This window comes from Egretta garzetta, unplaced genomic scaffold (genome assembly GCF_000687185.1).
Source record: "Egretta garzetta isolate BGI_Z169 unplaced genomic scaffold, ASM68718v1 scaffold782, whole genome shotgun sequence".
Lineage (NCBI taxonomy): Eukaryota > Metazoa > Chordata > Aves > Pelecaniformes > Ardeidae > Egretta > Egretta garzetta.
In genome coordinates this window covers 223,786-240,622 of record NW_009258785.1, presented here as the reverse complement: position 1 = coordinate 240,622, position 16,837 = coordinate 223,786, and the positions used below count along the sequence as shown (strand labels likewise).

The following is a 16,837-nucleotide window of genomic DNA, read 5'->3' as shown; positions in this document are numbered from 1 at the left end:
TGGGCCGGCAGCAGAGGGCAAAGGCAGATGGCAGCGCCCTTAGGAGGAGCAGTAAACACTGGAGCCCCTGATTCTGCAGCTCAGTTTGTTGAGACACGAGGGTCCTCCTCATCGTTCTGGCAGCGTCAATGTACTTTAAAGTTAAAACAGTATCATAATCAGTCAAGAGTTGCAGTACTTAAGATGTTGTATAGAAGAGGTCTTTGGGCTAAACATGTTAATTAACTGCCTCTTGCTGCCCCAAACCCCATACTATTCTCAGGCTGGGGCAGAATTTCCCATTTGCTTCCCTAGTGATGCACAGGGAGGCTGGCTGCTGTTGACCAGGCTTTCTGTGGTGATTGAAGAGATCACATAGGTAATTCACACACCATTTGCTAAAGTGCATGTGGATCTCTAAAGGGGAACATTCATAATTTTTTGTAACTCTTGCATCATTATAAACATAGAATCACAGAATCATAGAATCGTTTAGACTGGAAAAGACCTTTAAGATCATCAAGTCCAACCGTTCACCTAACACTGCCATCCCACCACTAAACCATGTCCCTAAGCGCCTCGTCTGCCCGTCTTTTAAATACCTCCAGGGATGGGGACCCCACCACTTCCCTGGGCAGCCCGTTCCAAGGCTTGGCAACCCTTTCTGTGAAGAAATTTTTCCTGATGTCCAACCTAAACCTGCCCTGGTGCAACTTGAAGCACCCACTACCGGGGAGAAGAGGCCAACACACACCTCGCTGCACCCTCCTGTCAGGTAGTTGTAGAGGGCAATAAGGTCTCCCCTCAGCCTCCTTTTTTCCAGGCTAAACAATCCCAGTTCCCTCAGCCACTCTCCATAAGACTTGTGCTCCAGACCCTTCACCAACCTTGTTGTTCTCCTCTGGACAAACATGTACAAGTCTTTCCAAATACAAGGATATATCGCAGTTATCTTCCTAGCCGATTTGCCAGTACAGCTTTGGATAGATCTCCAACACTCTGTTAATATCTTCTCGCAGTGCCTGAAATTCTCCTTTTATTTCCTTATATCCTTACATCGGGCAACGAGAGTTGTGCCTGGGGATTCTTCCGCAGCCTCCAGCTCAGCTTCTGCAATAGTACTGAGCAGTACTCAGTCCTGTGGGAGCAACAGTGCGTCTTGCTTCACGCAAGATTTAGACTTCAGCTTTGTGCTGAGACTTCTTCAAAGGCAGCCAGGAAGAGCAAGGTTGCCAAACCTCACTGCAGCCCTAATGGGATTCAGTCATCCAGTTCCCTTAGGCTGCTGTGGAAATCCCGCTCTCAGCTCCCTATCTCGCTATTTGCTTGATGTTCACACCCCCGTGCTGTAGCTTGGCTAGTGTCAGTCCCTAGGAAGCAACTTGTCTTTGGCTGTCTTAAAGAGCTGCAACTTAGTTGATGTGCCCAAAGAAAACATGGGAGTCAGAGTAAAGAACAAAATCAAGAGAAAAATCAGATAACAATGCTCATCCTCAGCATCAAAAGAAGCGAGTTAGGTGTAGAGAACAGAAGGAGCAGCCACCAACTAAATAGGTCAGGTCACCAGCATGAGGCTGTTTAGCCAGCGATAGTAGGAATGGTGATCAGATATGCAAAGCTTTTGAGATGCAGATTTGGTCAGTGGCAATGCTCCAGATGTTCTCTAACATAATGGGACAGAATTTTTTCCACTGTAATCCTGCTTTCTCCTCCAGGTTTCACTGACCATAAACGTCCCATTAATGCCCTTAACATGAGGCACAAAAGTCTTCAAACTAACACCTGTTGCATCTATTTTTATAAGCCAAGGGAATGACTGGTTCCACAGGGGATTCAAGAATAAAATGTATTTAGTAGCCACAAAGGTTTTCTATTAACTTTATGTTTCTTTTCCTTTCAAAACTCAGGGCTACATAGCCTATATGTGCCACCTGCCACTGTTCCTTTTTGATGTAAACCTCTCTTTGTTTCGCTCCTTTAAACTCGGTGCCAGATTCTTCTAGTGCCTGTGCCCGCGTAGATCCAAAATAACTCCTTGGATGCTAATGATGCAATTCCAGGCTCTCTCTGGGGTAACTGAGAATAAGAGCTGGCCCTCGTCGGTTCAGATGTACCCTGGATGCAACCCTTGATGAGGGTATTTTGGCCTTACCTCCCCGTGACACTTAGGTGTTTCCTGCAGGCTGCAAACAGCTGGAGCATTGTCCAGCCATGCCTGGGGAGTGCAGCGGGGTGACAGACCTGTCCTAAAGCTCTGGAGCTACACTGGGTTGTCGGGGGCACGGCAGTCCACATCAGCTACAGAGCAGCCTGCGTTTATTTATGTGAAGGAAGAAAAATACACGCGGATGCATCCGTCCAAACCTGCAACTGGCAGTGACAGAGGCGAGGGGAGTTCCCCGCTCTGTTCTCTCATCAGATACCCTTGGTAATAACCCCCGACAGAGAGAGCCTCTTCCTGGGCAGCTGTGGATTTAATTTTGGTCTTTGTCCAGCCCAAGCAGCTCACATCCCTAAAAGAAGTGGATTTTCTATACAATAGGGGTGGGATGCACTGAAGGTGGCCACCTGGTCACCCCTCTGCACTGGGCCGGCAGCAGAGGGCAAAGGCAGACGGCAGCGCCCTTAGGAGGAGCAGTAAACACTGGAGCCCCTGATTCTGCAGCTCAGTTTGTTGAGACACGAGGGTCCTCCTCATCGTTCTGGCAGCGTCAATGTACTTTAAAGTTAAAACAGTATCATAATCAGTCAAGAGTTGCAGTACTTAAGATGTTGTATAGAAGAGGTCTTTGGGCTAAACATGTTAATTAACTGCCTCTTGCTGCCCCAAACCCCATACTATTCTCAGGCTGGGGCAGAATTTCCCATTTGCTTCCCTAGTGATGCACAGGGAGGCTGGCTGCTGTTGACCAGGCTTTCTGTGGTGATTGAAGAGATCACATAGGTAATTCACACACCATTTGCTAAAGTGCATGTGGATCTCTAAAGGGGAACATTCATAATTTTTTGTAACTCTTGCATCATTATAAACATAGAATCACAGAATCATAGAATCGTTTAGACTGGAAAAGACCTTTAAGATCATCAAGTCCAACCGTTCACCTAACACTGCCATCCCACCACTAAACCATGTCCCTAAGCGCCTCGTCTGCCCGTCTTTTAAATACCTCCAGGGATGGGGACCCCACCACTTCCCTGGGCAGCCCGTTCCAAGGCTTGGCAACCCTTTCTGTGAAGAAATTTTTCCTGATGTCCAACCTAAACCTGCCCTGGTGCAACTTGAAGCACCCACTACCGGGGAGAAGAGGCCAACACACACCTCGCTGCACCCTCCTGTCAGGTAGTTGTAGAGGGCAATAAGGTCTCCCCTCAGCCTCCTTTTTTCCAGGCTAAACAATCCCAGTTCCCTCAGCCACTCTCCATAAGACTTGTGCTCCAGACCCTTCACCAACCTTGTTGTTCTCCTCTGGACAAACATGTACAAGTCTTTCCAAATACAAGGATATATCGCAGTTATCTTCCTAGCCGATTTGCCAGTACAGCTTTGGATAGATCTCCAACACTCTGTTAATATCTTCTCGCAGTGCCTGAAATTCTCCTTTTATTTCCTTATATCCTTACATCGGGCAACGAGAGTTGTGCCTGGGGATTCTTCCGCAGCCTCCAGCTCAGCTTCTGCAATAGTACTGAGCAGTACTGAGTCCTGTGGGAGCAACAGTGCGTCTTGCTTCACGCAAGATTTAGACTTCAGCTTTGTGCTGAGACTTCTTCAAAGGCAGCCAGGAAGAGCAAGGTTGCCAAACCTCACTGCAGCCCTAATGGGATTCAGTCATCCAGTTCCCTTAGGCTGCTGTGGAAATCCCGCTCTCAGCTCCCTATCTCGCTATTTGCTTGATGTTCACACCCCCGTGCTGTAGCTTGGCTAGTGTCAGTCCCTAGGAAGCAACTTGTCTTTGGCTGTCTTAAAGAGCTGCAACTTAGTTGATGTGCCCAAAGAAAACATGGGAGTCAGAGTAAAGAACAAAATCAAGAGAAAAATCAGATAACAATGCTCATCCTCAGCATCAAAAGAAGCGAGTTAGGTGTAGAGAACAGAAGGAGCAGCCACCAACTAAATAGGTCAGGTCACCAGCATGAGGCTGTTTAGCCAGCGATAGTAGGAATGGTGATCAGATATGCAAAGCTTTTGAGATGCAGATTTAAATTCCCCTGGTCAGTGGCAATGCTCCAGATGTTCTCTAACATAATGGGACAGAATTTTTTCCACTGTAATCCTGCTTTCTCCTCCAGGTTTCACTGACCATAAACGTCCCATTAATGCCCTTAACATGAGGCACAAAAGTCTTCAAACTAACACCTGTTGCATCTATTTTTATAAGCCAAGGGAATGACTGGTTCCACAGGGGATTCAAGAATAAAATGTATTTAGTAGCCACAAAGGTTTTCTATTAACTTTATGTTTCTTTTCCTTTCAAAACTCAGGGCTACATAGCCTATATGTGCCACCTGCCACTGTTCCTTTTTGATGTAAACCTCTCTTTGTTTCGCTCCTTTAAACTCGGTGCCAGATTCTTCTAGTGCCTGTGCCCGCGTAGATCCAAAATAACTCCTTGGATGCTAATGATGCAATTCCAGGCTCTCTCTGGGGTAACTGAGAATAAGAGCTGGCCCTCGTCGGTTCAGATGTACCCTGGATGCAACCCTTGATGAGGGTATTTTGGCCTTACCTCCCCGTGACACTTAGGTGTTTCCTGCAGGCTGCAAACAGCTGGAGCATTGTCCAGCCATGCCTGGGGAGTGCAGCGGGGTGACAGACCTGTCCTAAAGCTCTGGAGCTACACTGGGTTGTCGGGGGCACGGCAGTCCACATCAGCTACAGAGCAGCCTGCGTTTATTTATGTGAAGGAAGAAAAATACACGCGGATGCATCCGTCCAAACCTGCAACTGGCAGTGACAGAGGCGAGGGGAGTTCCCCGCTCTGTTCTCTCATCAGAGATCCTTGGTAATAACCCCCGACAGAGAGAGCCTCTTCCTGGGCAGCTGTGGATTTAATTTTGGTCTTTGTCCAGCCCAAGCAGCTCACATCCCTAAAAGAAGTGGATTTTCTATACAATAGGGGTGGGATGCACTGAAGCGTGAGGAGGAGGCGGGACGCCAGGTGTCTATGAATGAGCTAACGAGGAGTCCAAAATGCCTCCGTACCCCTCCCCTGCCCCCTTGTTCTGCCCTTGGACGGAGCAGCACAATGAATCAGTATTAGCCCCGGTGCAGCTGCGAGAGGTCAGGCCCTGCATTTTTGTACGGGCGTCTTTAATTTAGGCTCCTTGGGGACTCATTTTTCAACCGATGAGAGGGCTAATGCTCGAGCTATCAGGGGAGATTACATCAGTCGGTGAGAGGACAGGCGTTCAAGAAAGGCAGCTTGTACTTCAACCTCTCCTACCACACCCTCGGTGTGATGCTTAGGTAGCCTTCTCTGCCTTGGACACTTTTCGGTAGCCTGTATAAAGTCACTAGCTCAAACCTGTTTACCTATTCTGCCCCTGCTTTTCGGGAACAAAAAACTTAAGGAATAGGGATTGTTTTGGTGGCACTCAGCGCAAGGTTTAGTCCAGAGACACAAAGACTGACAGTAAAAGAGGCAGAGAGACATGTGTGCTTTTTGCTAACTGCATCATAAGGAGAGTTAGGATTATCTTCATTCCGGTCTGCTCTCCTGATGGCTAAATATTAAGCAATTTTAATCAGCTCCAATATTCTACAATGCTTCCTGCTACTTGCACACTATTGCTTTCTACCTAGTTTTATTGATATGGCCTGTGTTATTAACTGCAAGCTATTTCTCCAGGGAAAATTAGGTTGTCCAGCCAACCTGCCAGGAAGAGAAGGGATGCCTCGTGCACATGGAGCATGACCCCTCCGTTTCCAGTCTTTGGACAATTAGCAAGGAGCATTAATGAACTACTGAAGGACGCAGCCCTTCCCAGCTGGAATGATGGTGGCTGTGATGGCGGCAGGAGGGAAACGCCAGTGAAGGCAACAGGGCAGTCCTCAGCACCAGGAATGGGATGTGCACTAGGGAAAAACATCAACTCTATGGAGCGGGTACTGGATGTGGGCACTGAAGGCTTGGCTGCCTTTTCACTGAGACTAAGGAAATCCAAAGTCACTGTAGAAAAATCAGAGAAAATGCACCTGCAGGAAAAATGAGAGTAAAGTAGGAAAGGAAAGAGGCTATGAAAGTTGTTATCTAACATCTGTGCCGAAAAGCAAAAATAAAAATTTCCGTCACTTACACTGGTATAAATTAGTATTATTCCTACCAAAGTAAGTGGAGTTATGCTGGCATACGCACAAAGGAAAATGAGGTCTCATAAAGAACAACGGTCTCTAGATTAAATCCATCACTGGTGTAAGCAAATACATTGCACAGACCTCAAAGGAGCCATGCCTGCTTGTACCCATGGTGAATTTGGTTCATTTTCCCCAGAGGCCTTTTTCCATTTTAAATATAGCATGCACGCAGATGGCCAGACCTACAATGGGGTGCCCAGCTTTGTATTAAAACAGGCAGCTCGACTTCAGCTTGAACGTAATGATCTGCTCCACTGTGATTATATTTTTAGGGCTATCAGTGAACAATATTTCAACACCTTGTCAGCTTGGGCTTTCAGATCCTCAAGCATCAACATAAACGTGAAAGGACGTTTAATATTGATGGCTAATACTGACAGGATTCCTAGTATAGCTATTTCAGCCATATGAGCTTGCATGTGTACATACATACATACATGTAGACATTATTGTTTATATATATTCATATATATATATGCTGCTGTTTGTTATACCATGGACACATGCACAAATGCACAGAGTTATTATTGATTATAATAGTCCCTTGGAAATCAGCCACTGGCATGTGTTTTGACTGAATTTATCTACTTTCCCTCAGGGTCAGTCCAGCCCTCTCTTCAGGAGTGCTGCACAGTCACTGCTCCTGTTGAACGCTGCGGCAGCCATGCATAATCACCTCCTCTGAAAATCACATTTACCTCTCATGAGCTTGCTTAGGATGTGTCCTGGTCTGCTGCTGCTTCTCTTATTTTCAAATAAAAATATCCCCATTATATGTCTGCGGTATCTTCCTGGAGGATGAGTCTGACAGCCACAGCACTGGCAGCTGCTGCTCTTCAAATGGGGCTCTGCAAAACCCCACCTCAGACTTCACCTCAGGCCCCTTCGAGCTTTGCCTGTCGTGCTAAGAAATGTATTTTTGAAAGCGTATCTCTCTCGTTAGGAATGCTGGGTCCTCTGCTGCTTTTCCAAACAGTGGCACCTCAGGCATCTCTGTCTGTGTTGCAAGTTTGCGGGCAGGCAAACAGAACAGCCACCGAGCACCTGCTTTATGAATTACAGGAGTGTTAGCTGGTACAGAAGGAGGTGGCCTTTCATTCCTCCTGGGGCTCCTTTCACGTGAGCAGCCCCTGTGAACGGCAGAGACACCTTTGGTCCCCTCTGTCCCTGGAGGCAGAAGGGAGCTGACGTTGCTCTGGCACTGCAGAAGGTCAGTGATGAACACCAGCCTCAGTGTCCTCCTTTTTGGCTGGGAAGCAAGTAGGGGTCACTAGTTGGCTGAGACCCAATGATATCTACAATCGATGAATGCAGCAGTTAAAGGGGGACGCGATAGCCGAGAGGCATATTACACAGCTTGCCTTTCTAAGGGCTAATTGCCGCAGATGCAAGGGCTTTGCTCCTGCACCAAAACCTGCTTAAATCAGTTTTACACCGATGCAGCCTGATGGTCTGGTCCCAGAAGCAGTATTTTGAGTCTTCCCACAAGCCAGATTTGTGAGTTCAAATAAGCCGCGACCAGGACAATACCAGTGGCCTGGGCAATGTGGATGCCCTCTTAAGCTGGATGCTTGTGTGCTCCTGAGGAGCGTGTTGGGAGCCAGATTTCCCAAGGGACATCCCAGGCAGTCCCTTTGCCTGCCAGTCTCTTTGTGGTGGGGGTGAGCTTGGGCAGCCAAGCTGTTACAGGCCCCTCTCCATCATAAGGAGATTCCAGGCAAAGGAATCCTCCTTTGGTAGCAGCCCTGAAGGTGGGGAAGCAACAGCTTATAACATGTCACACGGAAAAGTTTCACTGATCATTTAACACTGGCACAGGGCAATTTTACACCAGGAGACTTTCACGGAATGAGGACCCAGATCCTGCCTTCATTTCCAACCATATCCCCTTTCACAGCTGTTCAAATCCGATTTAAAAATTCACACAGAATTTTTTTTTCAGGAGAAGAAAAGTAAATTCTACTCAAAACCCATTAAAAGATCTTGCCTACCACTGATTCCTGATACCACTTCCCAGTGAAAAATCTGTCAAAGAGCTGTCTATCACTCCTAATGCAGCCAGGTCCTGGCTCACAGCCCCACACATCTGCTCGCCCACAACAACAACAGAGAAGCATTAAGTTTTTGTCAGTTGTCTTCTGACAGCTTTGAGCGCAACTCATCTAATACTGTCTTCATCCACACTCTTGCCGGCTTCAGTGATGTTAATCCTAATTTACATCCAGGTTTGCATGCCGAAAAACAGATTTACTGCTTAAAATACTGTAAACTAGTTGAAAAATGTTGGTATGCAAACTGCTGGTTCTGCAGATGGATTTTTTTTCTACAGGTGCTCGACCACTTGGTGGTGCTACAGAAAGGGTCTGCTGCTCTTTCTAGAGCAAAGGAGGTTTCTTGTCTTTCATGAGTGGTATCCAGAGATCACATCAGATAAAGCTGCATCAAGAAGCACCTTTCTTCCTTTCTCTTTTCTCATACGAGTGTTGCCGTTGCAATGGTCAGGTTGAAATCTTAGAAATCCAGCTATCATATTTCCCTGCTGAATGTGTGTGTAAAGTTACAGCCTCGGCTAATTCATTTCCCTCTATCGGATATTTGATCTACGCATTTCCAATGGAACTGAAAATTGCAGGAGAGGGGGCGTCCCAGGAGAATTCACCCATTTAAAACCGAATGTGCCCCACGCCACCTTTTGCTCGCTTTCCCTGACTATGCAGCACTCATTTTTCTTTTTCTCTGGCATTATCCCTCGCAGACAGCAAACCTTCAGATTGCACATTCAAGAGTTCATGCCGCAGTGACACGGAGCAGAGGATGCGTGTCACTGGCTGCAAAGCCAGCGAGATCCGGGCACCAACACCCCTTCGCCTCCTTGGAAAACCCCAGGCACACTCTGTGGGTGCCAGCTGGCATGCAGGGATGAAAGATGAAAAGCCTCTTTTTTATCAAGCCAGGGCAGAAAGGCGATGAAAGCCCTGATGGAGCAAAGTTCTTGAGGTTCATGTCTAGGTCCCAAGGGGGAAATGCCCACAACAAGCCTGCCGCATCTGCCCCAGCAAGTGAGAGCAGGTTGGGGACCGAGGGGAGGGAACAGAATCATAGAATCATAGAATGTTTTGGGTTGGAAGGGACCCCTAGAGGTCATCTAGTCCAACCCCCTAAGCAGGGAGGGATGAGACAGAAGACTTCAGAGAGCATCATAGCGAGGGAGGATGAATGGAGAGGGAGAAGATTAGTAATTTCCAGCCATTGTGCAGCAGTGTCTGGTTGACTGTAAGCAGCCTAACTGGTGTCGTCTTTGTAGGCTTTGGTGCCAGCAAAGGCTCCTGTGCATGGAGCCCTTGCAGAGAGTAGCACAAGCTGAGGTAAAGTGAGAAGGATTTGGCCTTGCTAAAGCAATGGGAAGTATGCAGAGGTCACGTTGCTCCTCTTTATTAAATATGAATACTTTTTTCATCTTGGTAACAGACCTTCAAGCATGTTCTTTAGAAATGAGTGTCCTGTTCCATTAAAAATAAATCTGTTTCTTTCTTATAACACAATTAGTGTCAGCAAAGCATTCTGCAGATCCAAGAAGATTTATTTTTGTATAATTCTTGGGAGGCAGGAAAGAGTATTCTAGTTCTGGAGGAGAGATAAGGAGAGACAAGTTTAAAAGTGTTTTTAGGCCCTGGGCCAGATTTTCTGATTCGCCATAGCTCACGGAGGAGAGGGAGGCATCTCTTCAAGCCTCTGGGGACTTGCTGGGGAAGGGAGCTCTTTCCTACAGTTAGCATTACCCAAAATGTCGTGTGCTTTGCACTGACACAGGGAAGCTGGCGGCATCGACGTGTCGCCTTGCTTCTCCCTGTAGGACAATGGCTGCACCTTCTCTTAAGATCTGTGTTGTTGCCTTTTGGGGGCTGTTGAACCGTGGCTGCCTGTGGCCTCAAGTGCAGGCTGGAGAAGCCTAGGGCTGGCTGCTGTGTGGACCAGCTAGCACCAGCTCTGAAGAGAACGACCTCTCCTCTCAGCATAGAAAGAACATCCCTTCCCCACCCTGAACTCCCCCCATGCCAGCCCTGACACTCACCCTGCCATGGGCCCGGCAATGGGGACAGTGTTGGAGCCAGAGTGGCTTCCCCTGTCCTCCTGGATGCCAGCACGTGAGGGGGTGGCGTCCTCTGCTCCCCTACGCCTGCTGGGGGCAGGGGGGGGGGTCGGAAATTTGCAATTCGCTTTATACTGTGTGAGAAGCACAAAGGAAACAGAGAGCCATGAAACCTTCCCCCTCGCAATTCCCTAGCCAGTGAAATGAAATTTTAATGCATAATGAGGCTTTGATCAAGTTTGTCGCTTAGCCAATTTGCTATTGATTTAAAGAGTTCTCTCTGCTAGCAAACAGGCATAAAGGATGGGATTTTAAAAAGATCTAATGGAAAATTGTTATTTGGTTCTTGGGCATCTATATGTGAACAGATTTATTTGCCATTTAACTGCTCTTTGTAGTTTGCTGCCCCAGATTTCTGGGTGTGTCCTTTTCCTGTGGAAGTCGTACTGTATCATTGGTACACATCCTAAAGACCTAACAGTCTGTTTACATCTTTCTAATCACTTGCCATAAAATGGTTATATTGCCATTAACAGTTTTTATTATTTGACCTAATTTTATTTACAAGTCACAGACAACACTGTTTTCTAAAGCCAGGAAGTGGCTGGAGACAAATGAAAAGCAAACAAAATAAAGCTAAAGGAAGCTGGCAGCCTTCACACTGAATCTATTTTCTAATTTAGTATTGTTTTGACTTTGACAAACTAATGATCAGTGACAGAAAAATGCAGCCGGTCTTGCAGCTATGAAGCTGTGATGCACACTATGCTGAGTTCGAGTATTTCAGTGGGAATTTAGAGGGAGGTGGGAGCGGGAGATGATTTCTCAGGGCCAGACTGCCTCCCTAGTGAGGAGCCCATGGCAAGGGGTGGAGTTCTCCACCATTCCCCAAAACACCCCAGGAGGGGAAAGGGCTGCATTTGGGAAAAACACGGTTCAGCCCTTGTTCCCTTTTGTCTATGGAGAGAAGGAGGTTGCTGGCCAGGCTGCAGCACATAGAAAGTGGGAACAGAGAGCCATGTTGCCATCTATTCCCCACGGATTTGTGTCCTAACAGGAGTAAGGTGGCACATGGTGCCCTTTTCTCCTCTGCGCTGGAACCACATACCCACACTGCCAAGCCAGCGTCGTACCCAGGGAAGCGATATGTGTTGTCAGTTGAGTATAACGAATGCTGTTCTTTCTGAAGAGGTACATTGTATGTCTATCATAACATGGTAGTTGTTATGTTCTAAGTGTCATGGGGTCCATTTTCAGTAACCAGGCCGGATTTTCTGTAATTATCCCAGATACCTGCTGGTCAGTGATAGTCTTGCGGAAACACTTGTTTAGATGAGTGCATCTGAAGGCATGAACTTCCAGTAACTCATTGATGCCACATTGCAGCATGAGTTTTAATATAACATCTTGTGCTTAAAATTCTTTACTCTAAAAAAAATATATATATATATTTAAGAAAAAAAAAATCCTTATGTCTTTTTTACTGCCTATATTATTGGCGTAGCCTTACTCTTGTATTTCCAAGAAAACTGGTTACGCATCCAACAGTGATGTGAAAAGAGTGATACAATCTAGACGCAGGTCCACAGACCTCAACATCAAAACAAACAACTTGTGCAAAACATACTTTTGGTTTTCTTCATCGCAGGCATCAGCACAACAAACGCCACACAAAAGCCACAACCAAGGCTCAAATGCCGCTCCTTGTAGGATCAACCCAGTGGCTCTGATATTTCCACACGATTGGACTGGGCAGGAAATCCCAGAGTCCTGGAGGGATGTATCTGCCCCATCTCATCCGTGAGTCATCCAGGATGAAGGGGTCAAAATGGCAAAAGTTCACACTTCCCCATTATGTTCCCATACAAACATCTCTGAGCGAGGGCCCTGCAGGGTACAGCTCCCCGGGGCGGGCCGGCACCCCCGGCAGGATGCCCCCGAGCCCAGCAGCACCTCGGCTGCGTTTCGCTTCCCCCTTCTCTGCTCCGGCTGCCTCCCGGCCCCAACCCAAACTGGCAGCCGCACAGCTCCACCCTTTTCCGCCAAAACCCACAGGCACTGCCGAAGTCCGCCTGTGTTTACTGGCTGAGGGCTTGGGGTTGCACCACTGAAAACCAAGGTTAAGACAGGTTCCTTGCCCCACCACGTGCGCTGCTGCGCCGGGGGAGTTGGGGCCAGAGGCTTTGCGAAATGGTGGCCAGGGGTGACTACTCTCGGCGATGGTTCCGGGCCGGGCGGAGATCCAGCTGCCTACACGTGTCCCAGTGTGCTGATGGTTGAAAGTGATGCAGCCAGTCAGCCTCTCAAAATAAGGGCAAAAAACCAAAGGCGGCGGAAGGGAGGCAACCAAAGGCAAAGAAGGGAAGCGATAAGAGGAGGGGAGCGCATTGCTGAGTGACTTAATTACTTTTTTCACTTCTTCTTTTGCAGTTTGCATTGGTGAGATGCGCAATCCAGCAACCGTAGCCCGCCGCAACTCCCTGCTCACGATGACGAAAGCTGCAGTGTCGGTTTTCCTTATTACAGCCTGCTGATGTATGTGGACTTTTAATCCTGAAAGGATTAATGTGGAGGGGGAGGGAGGAAGGCTGGCAGTTTGAATTGTATGGCTCATTTATTTAATAAAAATAATATATAAATAACAAAACAAACACACCATTACAGAGTTTTACTGAAAGAATACCTAAGCCAAAGGAGAAATAGGAAAGCAACAGAAGAAGAAGGAATTGTGTGTGCTCAGTCCTTCTGGAAACCCTGCAACTGCAGGGACCCTGAGCCTCAGCCCCTACATTTCGGTTTTCTCTACTGTGCGGTTTGGGTTGTTTCTCCTCACTTCACAGGGGTGTTGAGCACCCCAGTTCAGCAATAGCAGTGAGGAGTTCAGGTGTCACGCAGAATTGTTGAGTGTAGAAAAGCAGATTTTATATGGATAAAATAATGTGATGTAAGCATACAGGCACACACATGCATATGTAAATATGTAAATGAATTTTCAGATCTGGAGATGTAAATTCAGCAGGCGATTGGTATCCTCTGTGCTATGAATATTCCAATAAAACATACCAAGCAGTAGAAGAAATAACCAGTATTACAGGAAAAATGGTAACACATTCATTGTCTGAATCCTCAGTGAAAGCCACTGAAGCAAAGGCTTGAGGCTTGGAAATGGAATTTTAAAAGATGTTTCATGGACATATTGCTCCTCTCCTACTGAAAGTCTTATACTCTTTATAAAGAACACCAGCCTAAATTCCAGAGTCCTCTCCTAATAGACATTACAAGTATTCCTCAGATCCCCCATTGCCCATAGAGCTCTGTAGTGGGTCCAGGATCCAGATTCAGAGGGCTTAACTCCACCTAAGTCTCTGTATTTCCTATTGCATGGACATCTCAAGAGGCCTAGAGGCAATCAAATAAGAAGAAGAGATACATGAATTTAGATGGAAGTTAGAACCTCTGAATCCGGGCCCTGGGTCCTGATCCAGGGTGTGGGTGTTCACTACTTGACTGAAATACTGTTTTAATAGTGAACTGACATCTGTGGGATGCAAACAAGACACACCTCAAAAGACCACTACGTGTCAGGGTGAAGTTTTCTATACGGCTCACTACAGAGAAAAATCAGCATTTCAGGCTTAATCCTGAACTTGTGTGACTCCTGTAATTTTCATAAAGCATGCAATTTCAAGGATTGGATGTGATCTGCCAGGGCAGATGATATGCAGATACCTGCTGCAGGAAACAGATGGATGCCAGCCGCCTCTGCCAGCCGCCTCTTTCTAAAGGATAATCCCTATCATTGAGTGGAACACATTAACGTGCTTTCACTTCATCAGACCAAAAAGCTCTCTCAGCAGCTACTTATACAGGGGAGAAAGTTCAATTGAGAGAACGTCCTCCGCTTTCGCCTGCCAGCATCTTCCAAATATTTGCAGTTATATCACCTTTAGATTTGCAGATTGCACAATGCTGAGCACTTCAGCTTGGTCCAGCAAACACGTAGGCTTACACTTAGCTTGATCGTCAAGCACCAGCAGCCAAAGCAACTCAACTGACTTTAAGCCCATGATCATGTTTCTCCACATACAGACTAGAGCTCAGCAGAGAGGACTGAAACCTAAAAGAGACGCACATTACTATCAGAGAATACAGGTCCATTGCACCCAGGAATCTGTTTAGTACCCATTTCTCCTCTTTCCTCTGTCTTATGCTGTAGGGAACAGCCAAAGGAGGTATTCCAGCTCTCCAACAGCCCCCTGGAAGCCCACCTTTCTAAGGGTGGTGACAACACTGGTTAACGCTTTACAAACACCGACGAGTGCTTGCGGGCAAAAAGCCTGTTTGTGTACAAATGCTACCCTCTCACCAAGTTAAGCTGCAATATGCATAACTGTTGCGCAGAAAGTACCTGGCCTCAGTTTGTAAAATAAGTATTTGTAGCAACTGCCTTTGAAATTCGGTGTTTATTGTTTTTATTTAGTTAAATACATGGAATGAATTAACATCAGCTCTATGAATCTTATGTTTTGTTACAGCTGCTGTAGACCTTCTGAGGAGACCTAAACATTTGACTGAGAGCTGTTAAGCCAGTGGTTTTTTATCCTGAGTGTCTCTATGCCCAATAACAAATAAGTTGTGCCATTTTGAAAGCTCATGGCAAAAATTAATCCTAAAAATGTACTGAGTTTTATGATAAATTTATATTGCTAAGGTGTTGCCATCTTTTAAGATTGTTTTCCAACTCACACCGACTTCAGGAAGGCAAGCCTACTGGGACCAGTGGCTTTATTGTTGCCGTTGTGATTATCTGTCTAGTTTAGATTGGGTACAACATATCTTCCAATACCGTTTTGCAAATTAGAGCCTAATCCTGTTTCAGAAGTCTGCTGATTTCAATGGGAGGATAATTCCTTTTTGTGAATAAGGGGAAGCATTTACATAAAATAATACCGTCAGAAGCTAAGAATTCCCTAGTGGTATCTATAAACTCAGAGAGCTGAAATTCTCACCAAATGTTTATTTCAGGAACAAAGAAACACTGCATGTTTTACACGGACATGAACAGCTAGAATGATGCAAACTGTCTACAAGAGTCATTATTTAAGATTTTCCATGTCCATTCTAACATTGTCTCGCCTTTCCTCTGTGATTTTTACTTCTTGGGATTCTTGTATCTGTTGTGAAGGACACTGGTTTACTATTTGCTCTAGTGATTTTTATTCCTGTAGTGACAATACTGATGCAAAGCTGACAATAGGCTAAAAATTAAAAGGAAGTATCTCTATATGTTGGTGGTACGCTCAATCGTATGTGTACTTCTGTATTCATAATTATTTTCAATTCCCATTGCTAGTACTTATCAGCACAGAAAGTTTCTTGTGTCCAGTTTTAATTTATGTATTTAATTTGCTTAATGCCCTCTGGCTTCACATTTAAAGGCATGGAAATTTAAAAGGAAAAGTGGTATTTCTAATGCCACACAGTACCTGTGCTTATTCCATTACAAAATTGGCATTTTTCATTTTGGAGCTCCTGGTGTTTTATTATGCCTTATACCTCTCCAATCACAATACATAGCAATGATTCATGATGTATTTCCTTAAGGAACTGGTGATGTATGCTTCTAAGCAGCTGGAAGAGAACACTCTTGGGAATATTAACAACGCTCATGAGTGTAAGATAAGGAAACCTATTTTCATCACCAGCATTCATGCTTTTCGGCTATTCAAGAGGTGTAAAGGGCCTGGGTATAGGCTGTATCTAATTTTTTGCCTGAGGGGAGCTTCCAGACAGACAACCATAGCTGGACACTCTTCCCTGCTGCTTCTGGGGGGGACCGATCCATTTCTGAGCTGCTCATGCAGTCCAGTGCGCAGTCAGCTGGCGCAGACCAGAGCAGGACCCAGGCTGCTCTCCTCTTTGGTGGAACTAGGGCTTGCACTGGACACGCAAAACCAGCAGGCGGTTGTTACTGTCATCTTGACAGACTGCCGCACCCTTGGCACCCAGCAAGATCGAGACTCTGCTTTAATCTATTTAAGTGAAGTTGCACTGAGGTGAACGCAAGGCTGGACAATTTTTCACTTCTCCCAGCAGTCAAGGGCACCTCTCCCGTTCTCTGCTGCCAGCCCCTCTCCCAGCTCCCTCCTCCCTCTCGGTGCTGCTGAATCCCCATCCCATTCCCACGCCAATCCCTACCTGCAGCAGGTCTCCGCTCCACGTGGATGTTTCTTGGGGTATCCCCCAAGTTTGAGAAGAGCTACATGAGTGGGTTTCAAACCCTGGATTTCAAAAAGTCTGCGCGTTATCCTTGCAGAGTGGACAATCCCAGCTGTAACCCACACCTCAAGGACAGTCAGTGCGGAGGAGACACCAAGCCAGGACTCTCATGTGAAGGCCTTTGCGTCGGTTCA

At 46.4% G+C, this 16,837-nt stretch overlaps 1 protein-coding gene across 1 annotated transcript in view; it reads left to right on the top strand.

The window, feature by feature from the left end:
* Positions 1–12,614: 12,614 nt before the first annotated feature.
* Positions 12,615–16,837, top strand: part of NUAK1 (NUAK family kinase 1) — a 55,435-nt gene continuing 51,212 nt past the window's right edge. Inside the window, exons 1-2 of the mRNA XM_009649470.2 lie at positions 12,615–12,699; positions 12,855–12,930. Coding sequence (XP_009647765.2) covers positions 12,615–12,699; positions 12,855–12,930 — 161 coding nt within the window. The remainder of the gene's footprint in view (positions 12,700–12,854; positions 12,931–16,837) is intronic.